We start from the raw sequence: 16649 nt of genomic DNA, 5'->3' as shown, positions 1-16649 counted from the left end.
CAACAGAGAAAGCATTTACATTGCAGCGCAAAATTAGAGCATAAGCCTGTAATAGAATGGACGTCACAGTAATAACTGTTGCAATTAACTGAGCACTTAGCCTATGTCTACACAGGCAGCCCAATTCTGGGGTGCGTTCAGTTTGATTGAACGTTTGCTACTTTGCGTAACGGTTAGTACTGAACGACACGTTTCCCAAAAACGTTACTGAACAGACTGAGTGAGGTATGTCTACTCCGTTTGGTGGGTGTGGCGGTGTGTGGCTTGAAGCAATGAGTGATCCATTTGAAAGGGCAGCAGTGCATTTAACTGGTTGTTCAGAAGAGCACCGTTGTTTTTGGTTGTTAAGTCAGTTAGAACATGCCCATTTCAAGCTTATCCTTCTAAAAAATAAGAAGTTATTTCAGGAAATATTAAGGCAAGTTAGCTGGCTAACTCAAAGTTCCTGTTCTGTAGTAAACCCATTAGAATTGAGCTGCCTGTGTAAACACAGCCTTTGAAAATCCAGGTCGAGAGCCACGCAGAATGGGCTTGGATTTTACCTCTAATCCCATCTGGGAGTGTTCCATTTGCATTAGGTTTTAGGTCCACATGCAGTTTGTCCTGATGTGGTAAAAGGTTGATTTTTCCTGATGTCCCACAGCTGTGTGTAATCTGTCTATAATCTGTTATGCAGTGAAAAAGCCAAGTTTTGCCATGACTTCACCCACCCCAGGTTTTAGGTTTACTAACCCACTGGAGTACTGACATATCCAGCCTCAATTGCAGGCTGCTGCACACTAGAACATTACAAGGCAAAGTCTTATTTCACAATGATGGCCTACCAGGGAACAGTCGGTTAACTGCCTTGTTCAGAACAACAGATTTTTACCTTCTCAGCATGGGGTTTCAATCCAGCAACCTTTCAATAACTAGCCCAACACTAACCACTTGGCTACCTGCAAAGACTGTAGCAGAGCATTTTTGGGATGATTTTTAAATACTTAGTCAATACTTACATTGGTAAACAGGATCTGTTACTCATTTTAGGTTTGTACAAATAGGAAGGCCTGTTTTTATTTTATTTTTAATTACACTGAACAGGAGCAATTAGGGTTTTTCAATTAGTCAGCTCAAGGATTCAAACCAGCAAACTTGCGGTTCCTTGCCCAACACGCTAAACCACTAAGCTACCTGAGTTGCAGTTCATATAAAGAAATCAGTCAATTGAAATACATTTATTAGGCCCTAATCTATGGATTTCACGATTGGGCATACAGATATGCATCTGTTAGTCACAGATACCTTAAAAAAAAAGTAGGGGCGTGGATCAGAAAACCAGTCAGTATCTGGTGTGACCCCCATTTGCCTCATGCAGTGCGACATCTCCTTTGCATATAGTTGATCAGGCTGTCGATTGTGGCCTTTGGAATGTTGTCACTCTTCAAATTGCTGTGCGAAGTTGCTGGATAGTGGTGGGAACTGGAGCACGCTGTTATGCACGTCAATCCAGAGCATCCCAAACCTGTTCAATGGGTGACATGTCTGGTGAGTGTGCAGGCCATAGAACTACACAATTCCAGGAATTCTGTACAGATCCTTGCGACATGGGGCCGTGCATTATCATGCTGAAACATGAGATGATGGCAGTGGGTGAATGGCACGACAATGGGCCTCAGGATCTCGTCACGGTATCTCTGTGCATTCACGATGCCCACAAGACGCCATCCACGCTGTCTGCCACCTGCCCGGTACAATTAAAACCGGGATTTATCCGTGAAGAGCACAATTCTTCAGCATGCCAGTGGCAATCAAAGGTGAGCATTTGGCCACTGTAGTCGGTTACGATGCCTTACTGCAGTCAGGTCAAGACCCTGGTGAGGACGATGATGGTTTCTGACAGTTTGTGCAGACATTCTTTGGTTGTTTCATCAGCAGCACAGTTTCATCAGCAGTCCGGGTGGCTGGTCTCAGACGATCCCTCAGGTGAATAAGCTGGATGAGGTTGTCCTGGGCTGGCGTGGTTACACATGGTCTACGGTTGGGATACAGGTTGGACGTACTGCTAAATTGTCTAAAACGACATTGGAGGCTGCTTATGGTAGAGAAATTAGCATCCAATTATCTGGCAACAGCTCTGGTGGACATTCCTGCAGTCAGCATGCCAATTGCACACTCCCTTAAAACTTGAGGCATTGCAAAGGAGAAATGCTCCCTAACAGGGATGTAAAAAAAACGTAACTGTCCTTCCTGTGTTATAGTAATGATTTCGCTTTGCTTATTTGAGCTGTTCTTGCCATAATATGGACTTGGTCTTTTACCAAATAGGGTTCTCTTCTGTACACCACCCCAACCTTGTCACAACACCATTGTCTCAAACGCATTAAGGAAAGAAATTCCACAAATGAACTTAACAAGGCACACCTGTTAATTGAAATGCATTCCAGGTGACTATATCATGAAGCTGGTTAAGAGAATGCCTAAAGGGTACAAAGCTGTCATCAAGGCAAAGGGTGCCTACTTTGAAAAATCTCATATTTTGTATAACACTTTTGGTTGCTACATGAGTGCATGTGTTATGTCATAGTTTATGTATTCACTCTTATTCTACAACGTAGAAAATAGTAAGAAGAAAGGAAAACCCTTGACTGAGTAGGTGTCCTAACTTTTGACTGGTACTGTATATTCCAGCCCTGATCATACTGAAATTGGGTAGAAGTTTCAATTAGCACCAGAATGTGACCATTCCCAATTGCAATGTGTCCTATGACGTGCACGCATGTGTGCAATGCAACTGTTAAACCAGGTTAACCTACATACAGAGTCAACAGAATGTTGCCTTTCTACCTCAAGCATCACTGTCTGAGTCACAACTAAAGAACAGAGAGGATTCAACATCAAACAGCACATCAGATGCATGTATAATGCTGCCATCTAGTGTGAGATATATATATATATATATATATATAGCACTGGCCTGTAATATCAGTAGTTATAGATAGTAAGTAAATACAAGAAAACATTTTATTTATTCCAATTACATCATGAGTGCTTTCCTTAGTTGATGTGGTTGAGAACACATCTGTCGGCCCCATTTTCATCTGGTTATGCCATTGTCTGTCTAACACAATGCCCGACCGATACTAGAGCCCAGTCAAAAGTTTTCAGAAAACACACAACCATGTCTCATCTTAAGGCATTAGTCCCTCTTCACTGTATCTGGTGGTCACCTAGTTCACACACACAGGGATCCGCGTCTGAAACAAAGTGTTTTTTAAAGTTAGTAAAACCCATATACATCTTTTTTTATACATTTCAATATGGCTCCTGAGTGGCACAGCGGTCTAAGGCACTGCATCTCAGTGCAAGAGGCATCACTACAGTTCCTGGTTCCATTCTAGGCTGTATCACATCCAGGCGTGATTGGGAGTCCCATAGGGCGGCGCACAATTGGCCCAGTGTAGACTTGCCTAGTTTGATATAACACGTCACGTAAATACGTTTGCTGAAATTCATGTAATGCCTTACAATATTAAATTGTAAAATGGATGGATATGACAGTCAAAGTTGTTCCTAATTTGGCTTCTGAAATTACTCTTTACATATTGATCAATGGAGAAATGTTTTTGGGCCACCAAGCCAAAACTTTGGCAGTGATAATTTCATCAGTCATAGTGAATAAAACACACACACACATTTTTTTGACATTGTCAAAAACAGCACATGTTCAACTTCATACAACATTTTTTCCTCCACATCTCAAATTGTAAAACAAAAACTATATTACAGTGAGAGAAAAAAGTATTTGATCCCCTGCTGATTTTGTACGTTTGCCCACTGACAAAGAAATGATCAGTCTATAATTTTAATGGTAGGTTTATTTGAACAGTGAGACAGAATAACAAAAAAATCCAGAAAAACACATGTCAAAAATGTTAAATTGATTTGCATTTTAATGAGGGAAATAAGTATTTGACCCCTCTGCAAAACATGACTTAGTACCTGGTGGCAAAACCCTTGTTGGCAATCAGAGGTCAGACGTTTCTTGTAGTTGGCCACCAGGTTTGCACACATCTCAGGAGGGATTTTGTCCCACTCCTCTTTGCAGATCTTCTCCAAGTCATTAAGGTTTCGAGGCTGACGTTTGGCAACTCGAACCTTCAGCTCCCTCCACAGATTTTCTATGGGATTAAGGTCTGGAGACTGGCTAGGCCACTCCAGGACCTTAATGTGCTTCTTCTTGAGCCACTCCTTTGTTGCCTTGGCCGTCTGTTTTGGGTCATTGTCATGCTGGAATACCCATCCACGACCCATTTTCAATGCCCTGGCTGAGGGAAGGAGGTTCTCACCCAAGATTTGACGGTACATGGCCCCGTCCATCGTCCCTTTGATGCGGTGAAGTTGTCCTGTCCCCTTAACAGAAAAACACCCCCAAAGCATAATGTTTCCACCTCCATGTTTGACGGTGGGGATGGTGTTCTTGGGGTCATAGGCAGCATTCCTCCTCCTCCAAACACAGCGAGTTGATGCCAAAGAGCGCCATTTGGGTCTCATCTGACCACAACACTTCCACCCAGTTGTCCTCTGAATCATTCAGATGTCCATTGGCAAACTTCAGACGGACATGTATATGTGCTTTCTTGAGCAGGGGGACCTTGCGGGCGCTGCAGGATTTCAGTCCTTCACGGCGTAGTGTGTTACCAATTGTTTTCTTGGTGACTATAGTAGAGGTCGACCGATTATGATTTTTTTCAATGCCGATACCAATAATTGGAGGACCCAAAAAAGCCGATACCGATTAATCGGCCGATTTTTTCTTTATAATAACAATTACAACAATACTGAATGAACACTTATTTTAACTTAATATAATACATCAATAAAATCAATTTAGCCTCAAATAAATAATGAAACGTGTTCCATTTGGTTTAAATAATGCAAAAACAAAGTGTAATATGTGCCATGTAAGAAAGCTAACGTTTAAGTTCCTTGCTCAGAACATGAGAACATATGAAAGCTGGTGGTTCCTTTTAACATGAGTCTTCAATATTCCCAGGTAAGAAGTTTTAGGTTGTAGTTATAGGAATTATAGGACTATTTCTCTCTATACAATTTGTATTTCATATACCTTTGACTATTGGATGTTCTTATAGGCACTTTAGTATTGCCAGTGTAACAGTAGCGCTTCCATCCCTCTCCTCGCTCCTACCTGGGCTCGAACCAGGAACACATCGTCAACAGCCACCCTCGAAGCAGCGTTATCCATACAGAGCAAGTGACGTTTGAAACGCTATTAGCGCGCACCCCACTAACTAGCTAGCCATTTCACATGGGTTACACAAGCCTAATCTCGGAAGTTGATAGGCTTGAAGTCATAAACAGCGCAATGCTTGAAGCATTGCGAAGAGCTGCTGGCAAAACACACGAAAGTGATGTTTGAATGAATGCTTACGAGCCTGCTGGTGCCTACCATCGCTCAGTCAGACTGCTCTATCAAATCATAGACTTAATTATAACACAGAGAAATACGAGGCTTAGGTCATTAATATGGTCGAATCCAGAAACTATCATGTTTATTCTTTCAGTGAAATACGGAACCGTTCCGTATTTTATCTAACGGGTGGCATCCATAAGTCTAAATATTCCTGTTACATTGCACAACCTTCAATGTTATGTCATAATTACGTAAAATACTGGCAAATTAGTTCGCAACTAGCCAGGCGGCCCAAACTGTTGCATATACCCTGACTCTGCGTGCAATGAACGCAAGATAAGTGACAATTTCACCTGGTTAATATTGCCTGCTAACTTGCTATGCAGGTTTAAAAATATATACTTCTGTGTATTGATTTTAAGAAAGGCATTGATGTTTATGGTTAGGTACATTCGTGCAACAATTGTGCTTTTTTCGCAAATGCGCTTTTGTGAAATCATCCCCCGTTTGGCGAAGTCGGCTGTCTTTGTTTGGAAGAAATAGTCTTCACAGTTCGCAACGAGCCAGGCGGGCCAAACTGCTGCATATACCCTGACTCTGTTGCAAGAGAAGTGACACATTTTCCCTAGTTAAAAGAAATTCATGTTAGCAGGCAATATTAACTAAATATGCAGGTTTAAAAATATATACTTGTGTATTGATTTTAAGAAAGGCATTGATGTTTATGGTTAGGTACACGTTGGAGGAACGTGTACCTAAGCAATTATATGCAACGCAGGACAGGCTAGATAAACTAGTAACATCAACCATGTGTTGTTAACTAGTGATTATGATTGATTGTTTTTTCTAAGATAAGTTTAAAATGGTAGCTAGCAACTTACCTTGGCTTCTTACTGCATTCGCGTAACAGGCAGGCTCCTCGTGGAGTGCAATGTAAAGCAGGTAGTTAGAACGTTGGACTAGTTAACCGTAAGGTTGCAAGATTGAATCCCCAACAAGGTAAAAATCTGTCGTTCTGCCCCTGAACAAGGCAGTTAACCCACTGTTCCTAGGCCGTCATTGAAAATAAGAATTTGTTCTTAACTGACTTGCCTAGTTAAATAAAGGTCTAAAAAAAAAAAAAAAAAAACAAGTCGGCATCCAAAAATACCGATTTCCGATTGTTATGAAAACTTGAAATCGGCCCTAATTAAAATCGGCCATTCCGATTAATCGGTCGACCTCTAGACTATGGTCCCAGCTGCCTTGAGATCATTGACAAGATCCTCCCGTGTAGTTCTGGGCTGATTCCTCACCGTTCATGATCATTGCAACTCCACGAGGTGAGATCTTGCATGGAGCCCCAGACCGAGGGAGATTGACAGTTATTTTGTGTTTCTTCCATTTGCGAATAATCGCACCAAATGTTGTCACCTTCTCACCAAGCTGCTTGGCGATGGTCTTGTAGCCCATTCCAGCCTTGTGTAGGTCTACAATCTTGTCCCTAACATCCTTGGAGAGCTCTTTGTTCTTGGCCATGGTGGAGAGTTTGGAATCTGATTGATTGCTTCTGTGGACAGGTGTCTTTTATACAGATAACAAGCTGAGATTAGGAGCACTCCCTTTAAGAGTGTGCTCCTAATCTCAGCTCGTTACCTGTATAAAAGACACCTGGGAGCCAGAAATCTTTCTGATTGAGAGGGGGTCAAATACTTATTTCCCTCATTTAAATGCAAGTCATTTTAACATGTGTTTTTCTGGATTTTTGTGTTTTTATTCTGTCTCTCACTGTTCAAATAAACCTAACATTAAAATTATAGACTGATCATTTCTTTGTCAGTGGGCAAACGTACAAAATCAGCAGGGGATCAAATACTTTTTTCCCCTCACTGTAAGTGCTTCCAGCTTAATTAAATAATGAAAAAAATTGCCTGAGCTCAGGCACTAGGCTGTTTTTATTATTATTTTATTTTTTACTTTTTGTATTTTATCCCGCTTTTGCGATCGTCTCATCACTGCAAATCCCTAAAGGGCTCGGGAGAGGCGAAAGTGGAGTCATGCGTCCTCCTAAACATGAGCCACCTAACCGCGCTCCTAAACAAAATAGCCAGCCGCACCAATGTGTTGGAGAAAACACTGTTCAACTGGCTACTGAGGTCAGCCTGCAGGCACCCGGCCTGCCACAAGGAGTTGCTAGGGCGCGATGAGCAAAGTAAAGCTCCCCGGCCAAACTCTCCCCTAACCCGGACGACGCTGGGCCAATTGTGTGGCACAGACCGGGAATGAACCCGGGTCTGTAGTAACACCTCTAGCACTGCCTTAGTGGCCTCCCGAGTGGTGCAGCGGTCTATTTAAAACAACTATACAATACCAGTCAAAAGTTTGGACACACCTACTCATTCAAGGGTTCTTTATTTATACTATTTTCTTCATTGTAGAATAATAGTGAAGATATCAAAACCATTAAAATAACAGATATGGAATCATGTAGTAACAAGAAGAAAAAAAAAGTGTTAAAACAAATTGATACGTTTTATATTTGAGATTCTTCAAAGCAGCCACCCTTTGCCTTGACAGCTTTGCAAACTTGTGGATTGTGGAGGCCAGGTCATCTGATGCAACACTCCATCCTTCTTGGTCAAATAGCCCTGACACAGCCTGGAGGTGTGTGTTGGATCATTGTCCGGTTGTAAAACAAATGATAGTGGGACTAAGCACAAACCAGATGGGATGGCGTGTCGCTGCAGAATGCTGGGGTAGCCATGCTGGTTAAGTCTGTCTTGAGTTCTAAATAAATCACTGACAGTGTCACCAGCAAAGCACCCCCACACCTTCATGCTTCACAGTGGGAACCACACATGCGGAAATCATGCTTTCACCTAATCAGTGTCTCGCAAAGACACAGCGGTTGGAACCAAAAATGTCAAATTTGGACTCAGACGATTTCCACCGGTTTAATGTCCATTGCTTGTGTTTCTTGGCCCAAGCAAGACGCTTCTTTTTGGTCCTTTAGTAGTGGTTTCTTTTCAGCAATTTGACCATGGAAGGCCTGATTTACGCAGTCTCCTCTGAACAGTTGATGTTGAGATGTGTCTGTTACTTGAACTCTGTGAAGCATTTATTTGGGCTGCAATCTGAGGTGCAGTTAACTGTAATGAACTTATCCTCTGCAGCAGAGGTAACTCTGGGTCTTACTTTCCTGTGGCGGTCCTCATAAGTCAGTTTCTTCATACTGCTTTCAAAAGTCTTTGAAATTTTCCACATTGACTGACCTTCATGTCTTAAAGTACAAGGTACACCTGTTAATTGAAATGCATTCCAGGTGACTACCTCATGAAGCTGGTTGAGAGAATGCCTAGAGTGTGCAAAGCTGTCAAAGCAAAGGGTGGCTACTTGAAGAATCTCAAATATATTTTGATTTGTTTAACACTTTTTGGGTTACTACATGATTCCATGTGTGTTATTTCATAGTTTTGATGTCTTCATTATTATTCTACAATGTAGAAAATAGTAAAAATAAGAGAAAACCCCTGGAATAAGTAGGTGTCCAAACTTTTGACTGGTACTGTATATCGATAACATGTGACAATTCTTTAATGCATTTCTGAAAGTATTTTAAAATGCATTAAAATACATTTAACATATTTTGTGATGTTTTACATAATATGTTGGAATGTATTTCAAATGTTTTAAATATATATAACATGTATCCTAAATAGTGTAGCGGTAAAAATATATTGCAATAGTTTCTTTTTTTGTATGGGAAACATCTGACAGACCCATATGCAACAGTCACAGCTGTTTTATGAGGATTAGAGATGCTCTCACCCATGGGGCTGGCAGTGGAGACCGCCAGCACAGAGGCAGTATTCCCTCGGACCCTCCACGTCCCAGGACAACATGTCCATCAGCAAGTTAGGGTGGCTGTTGCACGCTTCACCCTTATCCGGCCTGGGCTGGCACACTGGGAAGAGCAGCTCTGCAACCAAGCAGAGGAGATGAGGATCGTAAGAGGGGGACAAGGGGTGAAGAAAGCATATTAGACAGGGAAGGGGAATGCATGAACCTATAGGAAAGAATGAAGTGGGTACAGGCTGGGCTCTAATTTGCAACAGTATTGGTAACATATGCTCCTAAATATTTAGCTATGCCGTGCAGTGCACCTGGAATGCGGATTTGGTAGCCTAGAAAAATATTCATCCAGATAATATACTAAATGACAAAATTATGTGTTGTTGGGAGCAAGCAAAGTTGTTACATCTGTGTTTCATGTCTGTCTGATACAAATAAGCGACATAAGAGGCCACTAGGGGACCCACCACCCCCCCAAAAAACGAATATATATATATATATATATTTATTTTTCAAAATATGGTAGTGCATCAGCAGTTTTACTTGTGTTATGTCAGTCACTCAATTAGCCCATGTCAGCTAACATTTTTAGATTGCTAGCTGGCTAGACCAATCTAAAAATGTTAGCCGACATGGGCTAATTAATGACCAGGCACCCAGGGCACTTGAGTAGGTGCTCTGACCTGCAGGGGGCCCCCCATTGAGTTTGTTAGTCACCCAGATATATGAACATGGCATTAAGTCATGGCAAAAGGTGTGGAACTGCAGGAAAATGTATTTTCTCCACCGCCAGGACAACTCATCGCAAGAAAAGAAAAAAAAAATTGTCACACAATTGCTAAGGGGGAGACGAGGGTGTCTGATCATGTGTTTAAGCAGACACTACATTTTTTCTTTTCATCATGAATTCGCGGTACACATTTGATAATTTAAATCAACCATATTGCAGGCCGTTTAAATGACTATTGGCTGCTAGCCATTTGTTTGATAAAAAAATAATTAAAAAAAACCTTGTCCAGGCTAACAACCTGGTAACGTCACCAGTATGGTTTAAAATGGCACTGGAACAAATGGGACTGGATAGCTACCTCAGGATTACCTCTGATGGTACATCCATTTTGGGCCTTTTAAATTAACGATATATAACCGTTAAAGAATATAACTTAGAAATGCCTCATGAATATAGTTAAACGCCCAGTGCAGTCAGAATTCAGTTTTTCCTGATAGTTGCTGGTTTAAAATAAAATCTAGACAAGACCTTGTAATCAAGCAGGTTTTCATGGGCAGGAGTTGACTTGATTGGTGATATCACCAGGCAGTAAATTGGATAATACACCAATAACAAGACTTCCAAACCTCTGCCAATAACAGCTAGTTTTCCCCTTCAGACCACGTCGACAGTCCTAACAAAATTCTTGCTTGAGAAATAGTTATCTAAAAAGCTATTTTTGGCCATTGTAATGGAAAAATATTACAGTAAGGTAGTTAACGGTTACCCATAAATTATTTGATTAAAAAAACAGCTGCATTGGGCCTTTAAACTTTCTTACCCCATCAAAGCCCAAATACAAGCTTCTTTTACTCCACTGTTTGTAAACAATGTCATTGTAAACAACACTGTATAGCCTCAAAGCATGGACAAAACTATAATTTATCTCATGGATGGTCAGTCCTTGCATCCATAGCTCTGTCTATACATTTGAGTGGTTACTTTTCCCCAGCCCCATCCGTCAGCTTTGTACCAAAACAAGGGCGAGGTGGCCAGTTTTTTATCGTTTGAACTGCAGATTGCCCCTTTAAAAAGGCCAAGTGTAGTCAAAAACATGATTTACTACATTATATATAAATAACACGCAAAAGTTTGGACACCTACTCATTCCAGGGTTTTTCCCTTTATTTTTACAATTTTCTACATTGTAGAATAATAGTGAAGACATAAAAACGATGAAATAACAAATATGGAATCATGCAGTAACCAAAAACAGGTTCATTGGACTTTTTTTTTTTTTAAAGGTAGAATTAATATACTGTGGCCTTTTTTTCCTGGTAGTTCTATAGAGTTTGGACTACTAACTTTAAAGATGGGCGCACCAGTGATACCAATGAAAAGGTTCATTTAGAATCATGGGTACAGGAGAGAAAAAAAAGAGAAAGAGGACCAGTAAGTAACAAAATACTTTAACACAAACCAAACAATACCTTGAACAGTTAATTCAATCGATAGGTTTTTTGGGCACTGAATGTGCATTTGACCATATACCTTTGAGAACGGCACAGCAGTGTTTTGGCTTACAGTCACTCTGGTACTGACAGATGCTGCCTGCATTGCCCTTGGTGGCATTCTTAGTGCACTGTCCCCACACACATGTCTGGTCTGAACAACACTCTTCATCCTTTGTGCAGGTCTAAAAAAAAACATTAGTAATAGTCATTGTTTGTGATTGGAACAAGCTGGGAATCAGAGACATAATCTAAACCAGCGACGGCCCGCAGACCAATTGGAGTGTATTGATGTGGGTATGCAGACCCACAAGCCACTGCAGACCCTCATGAGTAGTTCAGATTTTTTGTGGCCCCCACCCCCATTAAAGATGCCCATCCCTGATCTAGAACTTCACAAGATCTGGAGTATCATCATAAGTACACAACTTGGGTACATGGCATTTGTTTACATCCCTTTCGTTTCCATTTCTCAACTCAATGTAAGGCTGAATTTTGACTCAGGATTGGGATGAAAATAAGATGTTTATCCCAAAAAAAAGACTCACCATATCAACATCTTTGCAGGGGAGGCACTTGGAGCTTACTAGCTCATATAGGCAGTAACTGTTCTTATCACAATCTTCATCAAGCATACATTCCTGGTAAGAGAAAACACATTCAGACAGGACCAACCAGCATCCACACAACACACCATCCAACCCCCCTCCCACAGAGGTACACCCATATTCCCTGTTTTATTAGCCTGTCCAATTTCTGCAATGTTTGTTTTCACACAAATGGTTTGCTCATAAGGGATGTGCATAGACCTTTACATTGAGTACAGATTGATTGATGGCTAAAAATCTGGAAATTCCAGTTAAATGGTGTTCTTGTTAGACTGAACAACTGACCTGAACACTGGCCCTCCATCAGCCTGAGGAAACAGCTTCTGCCAAAATCCGTCATCTAAACCTCGTGATTAACTTTATCTCTTCATGCTATGTGGAGTCGGGGAAACTCAGCCAGCTTACAAAAACAACATACTTTGTCAGAGAGCTCCCAAAGTCTGTCAGCCTTGAGCACTTGGCTACTGAGAATGGAGACCTGACGGGTCTGTGGATATGCCTAACACGGTCTTCTCCCACACCTAGCAACATGAGAATACAGCATTTCACTACACAAACAGTACCCGATTCACTTGCCATGAATAAACCTGAACCATTTATTATTTCATAACATTGGCTGTGTGTGGTGTTAATCATTACCTAATTACTTCCATTGTGGGAAGTCAAGATGTGAGCATACACAGTGTATTATGATGCGTTTTTGTTTCAATCTCTTTTACACTCCATTGAACCACAAAGACATGTACTGTATCAAATAACAGGCAGGATCAAACACACATCCCCTTCCATCTCCATGGCAGCCTGGACTAGTCTAGACAGATGAGGGTTGTGTCACTAACAGCAGTCTGGAAACCATCAACAGTAAGAATTTCCTCCACTGCGTACCACTCAAATCCATCTCAGCCAACCCCTTAGCTCACATGAAGTAACAATGCATATCTAGGATAAAGCTTCTTGCTTTATTATGTTCTTATTTCTTGTGTGTTTTTGTTCTACCTTCTGTAATTTTTTTGTGATGGATTACTGCATTGTTGAGTTTGGAGTTTGCAATGAAGGCATTTCACTGTACTTGTGCTCGTGACATTAAAACATAAGAATATCTCTGCAAAAGCTTCAGTACAAAAAAGGCTTTCCAGTTGGCCAGACGGGATAACTCAGTGTTGGGGGACTGGAGGAGACATGCTGCTCACCAACCTTAATACCCTGTAATTCTGTTGATAAATCACAGCTGTTGAGGCATCATACTGTGCATAGGGCTGCGCTTCATTTTTCCCAAAGCAGAACATTTTCCCCCCCACTAAATATTTAACCAAACTTATCTCTGTGGAGCAGCCCACACAGCAGCAAAATTAAGTAGACACATGTTTCTAAAACGTAAAATGACTCAAGTGCAAGTCATTTGAGGTTTCCAGCAGGCTGTTTCCATGCATTTTTCTTCATGTCTATTAATTCAACCACATTCTGTAATGATGCCAGGAAAGGAAAAAGATCAAAACACTGCCATAAAATCTCCAATGGTGCAACAGCCTGTGGAATAATGGCTTAATATTGGTGTTCTCATGTTTTTAAAAAGTGTAAAGTATATGGCCACCTCTTTAAAATACACTATGATCTCATTCATTATAAAAGACAGACAATCTATTCACAACGTTGTAAAGTGTTCTGTCTTTTTAGTTTTCCTGCAGTAGCTCAGAAATGACTTGGAAAAGAACACTGGTTTGAAACTGGGGCAACAGGATACATTGTTTCAGTCTCAAAACAAAATGGCTGTACCCAGTTCCCTCCTTCCTTGCATAATCAGCTGTTAGATGAGGAAAAGGTTAATAAAAGAGCAGAGGAAAAAACTAGGCAATGGTAGAAGAGCTTAAGTTATTCAACAGGCTTTTCCATTTGTTTTAGAGGAATAGCAATTGACTTAATTATTGTCTTGATGCTCCACCTCAATAAACTTACTTAGCTATATCACATAGTATCCAAACAATACATATCATCAGGTTTGGGATCAATTGCACTTCAATTCCAGCATATTCAGGAGATAACTTTGACCTAAAAATTCCCAGAGAAAATATTGAAACAACTAAGGTTTTAATTACCATACACTTCCTCTAGCGTGGGGACGAGGTTATGGAGTGTTAGACAGAGAGATCAAATCTGTGTAGTCATCATGTGACTGATTCGGTTTCTTCAACTGTCCTACCCTGCTATGGTCTCACCTCATTCCATCTGGCTATTATTCAACATATACAAACATCCTTGTCTGAATACAATAACGGTCATGGGATTGTTCTGATGATCAGTACCCAGCTGTTTGCAGACTTGGAAGCTGAAACACCTCTTACCTCAAACTGGTTTGCATTAAACTCCCTGCGATCCTTTTTTCAGCACCTAACAAATCAAAAATATATATCTAATACAAACTCACATGATCAACTTCGTTCCATTGGCCATTGATCTCGATATGGGTCTGGAAGTGAGTCCCCCCTGTTCTGTTGTCCATTTCCTAGAAGAGAAACCGGATACTTTCCTTGTCAGAAAACCTAAACATTTAATGCCAAAAGGACCAACCATTGTTGTCTGATCTCCCTCGAGAATATAAATCATCCAGATAAAATGTACATGTTGATGACTTGTGACATGCATCCACACATGATCTTGCATCATTACCTCCTCACCCTGTTTGTAGTGCACCTACCTTGTCAATCCTCTCCGCTATGTAAACAGTGTGGTTCCTGTTGTCCCTATATGTACTGGTATCATTGTGGTAGTTCGGAAGCAAATCCAGTATATTAAGCAATGATTTGGCACTCTCATTGACCATCTATGAGAAAAAGTGATAAACATTACAATTGTGAGCACATCTTGTTTGTTCCACAGTTCATATCTCTGGTTCTATGATAGACCATGCATATGCAACATACAATTTAAATCCTTTCATTTATTAAATAGCACTTAAAGTACAATACAGACATACAGAACATTAATATTTACCAACAACTGATGTGTGTGTGTGTGTGTGTGTGTGTGTGTGTGTGTGTGTGTGGGGGGGGGGGGGGGGGGGGGGGGGGGGGGCGTAGACTACAAGGAAAGCAGGCTACAGGCTATTAATCAGGTATAATAAAAACACACAGCCTGGCTCTACCCATGGCCACAACGTCAAAAGTTTTCCTGTAATTAAAAACGTATTGTAAATAGTCTGCTATTAAAAATAATTAAAGGATAGTTGTAAATAGTCTATTGAATTATAGTGTATTATTACATATAGCAGAATGGAACATTTACCTGATCCACAGCCTCCTCCAGTACGTGCTGCGTGTCCTCCATCAACATCTCCACCTCTCGGAACATTTCGTTTAGAGTCGCATGACCTCCATTCAAATGGTCCTCGAAACTAACACCAGTTATCGAGGTGTCCGGGATGGTCTTCGGGCTCGAGATTCCATTCACTAAACACAAACAAAAAGTAAGCGCTGCAACCTGCATCATCCTCGTGGTAGGACCAGACATACTTGTACCAACAGCATGCAAGGAGGACGCTGACGCATACAAAGCACAGCTGTTTTATTTGGAAACTCAGAAGGGAAAAAAGAAACCGGAAAAAGAATCATGGTATTTTTAACGGGATCTATGGTAAGTATAAAGCCGAAGTATTGGGATCCAGAATGTATTGTATTATCTAAATGATTATTGGAAAATGAGGATTCTGATTCTATTGTTGCTGCTGCTTCCATTGATGGTGATGATAATAAAAAATGTCCCTTAATCAGCACATGTTCTTACCTTAAGTATATTGTCTTTGGATGTTACATTTTTAACACTAGAATTGACCTATTATTTTGTTCACACTATCACCATACATTCATTATAGGCCCTAGGACTACTATTATGGATTTATATGGTTAAAACGCAATAGCATATCACTGGCTAAGTAAATATACATTTTGGAAGCAGCACATTTCTCATATTTTTTTACAACTTTCTTTATTTAGCATGAAATGCAGAGAGCGTAAAGTTGACAGAGTTGCCTATGCTGTGCCGGAAGCGTGACCATATATAGACCGTATATATGGTGGATTTGCAATAGCACTGTTTGTCCTGTAGATGGGGATGTAGGTCTAATCTTTTTTTCAGACGCATGTAGTCAAGGAACAAACGATCAGTCTATGATTCCGTGGGAAAATTCAACGAAAACAACACTTTTTTACACAATCAAATGTTCTTTGATAGTTATTTGATGATTTATTTTTACAATATGTTTCCATATTTCAAATGTATGGGATCCATAACTCACTTGTAGGTACTCACAGAGGCCCCTAGGGTCAAACAGAAGCTTTAATATGTTACTCCTCGAACACACTGACAGTGTCATTGCATTTTGGTACACCAGAAGTACATTCGTTTCCAATGGAACGCTGCATTTACCTTGCACCATTGCGTTACAGAGGCAGTTGCAGTGAGTTCTATGTGGTGCATGTGAACGTATGCATCAAACTGTATGCCTAGACTGCTTGACAGAAATGGTAGCAGAAGGTGAATGTTAAACCTTTGTTGCACACATATCCAGATGGTGCTAAGTACCA

At 40.7% G+C, this 16649-nt stretch overlaps 1 protein-coding gene across 1 annotated transcript; it reads right to left on the bottom strand.

Annotated features, from left to right (window-relative positions):
• Positions 1 to 2985: 2985 nt before the first annotated feature.
• Positions 2986 to 15620, bottom strand: dkk3b (dickkopf WNT signaling pathway inhibitor 3b). Its single transcript, XM_029759039.1, has 7 exons — positions 15352 to 15620; positions 14765 to 14890; positions 14495 to 14572; positions 12013 to 12105; positions 11505 to 11649; positions 9221 to 9371; positions 2986 to 3236 (listed from the first exon to the last, which is right to left on the bottom strand). Exons 1-7 carry the CDS (start codon positions 15574 to 15576, stop codon positions 3215 to 3217), a joined length of 840 nt encoding a protein of 279 aa, XP_029614899.1. The 5' UTR covers positions 15577 to 15620; the 3' UTR covers positions 2986 to 3214.
• Positions 15621 to 16649: the final 1029 nt, after the last annotated feature.

Source organism: Salmo trutta, chromosome 7, assembly GCF_901001165.1.
Source record: "Salmo trutta chromosome 7, fSalTru1.1, whole genome shotgun sequence".
NCBI lineage: Eukaryota > Metazoa > Chordata > Actinopteri > Salmoniformes > Salmonidae > Salmo > Salmo trutta.
The sequence above is the reverse complement of the archived record's forward strand: the minus strand, read 5'-3'. Positions and strand labels throughout refer to the sequence as shown.

Bases quoted from the DNA above. Each gene is read 5' to 3' on its own strand.
- dkk3b (XM_029759039.1), bottom strand. From the start codon at position 15,576: ATGTCTGGTCCTACCACGAGGATGATGCAGGTTGCAGCGCTTACTTTT. The intron at 11,650-12,012 runs GTGAGTCTTTTT...GTTTTTTTTTAG, and splicing joins CCTGCAAAGATGTTGATATG to ACCTGCACAAAGGATGAAGA. The intron at 3,237-9,220 runs GTGAGAGCATCT...ACTTTGTTTCAG, and splicing joins CTCCACTGCCAGCCCCATGG to ACGCGGATCCCTGTGTGTGT.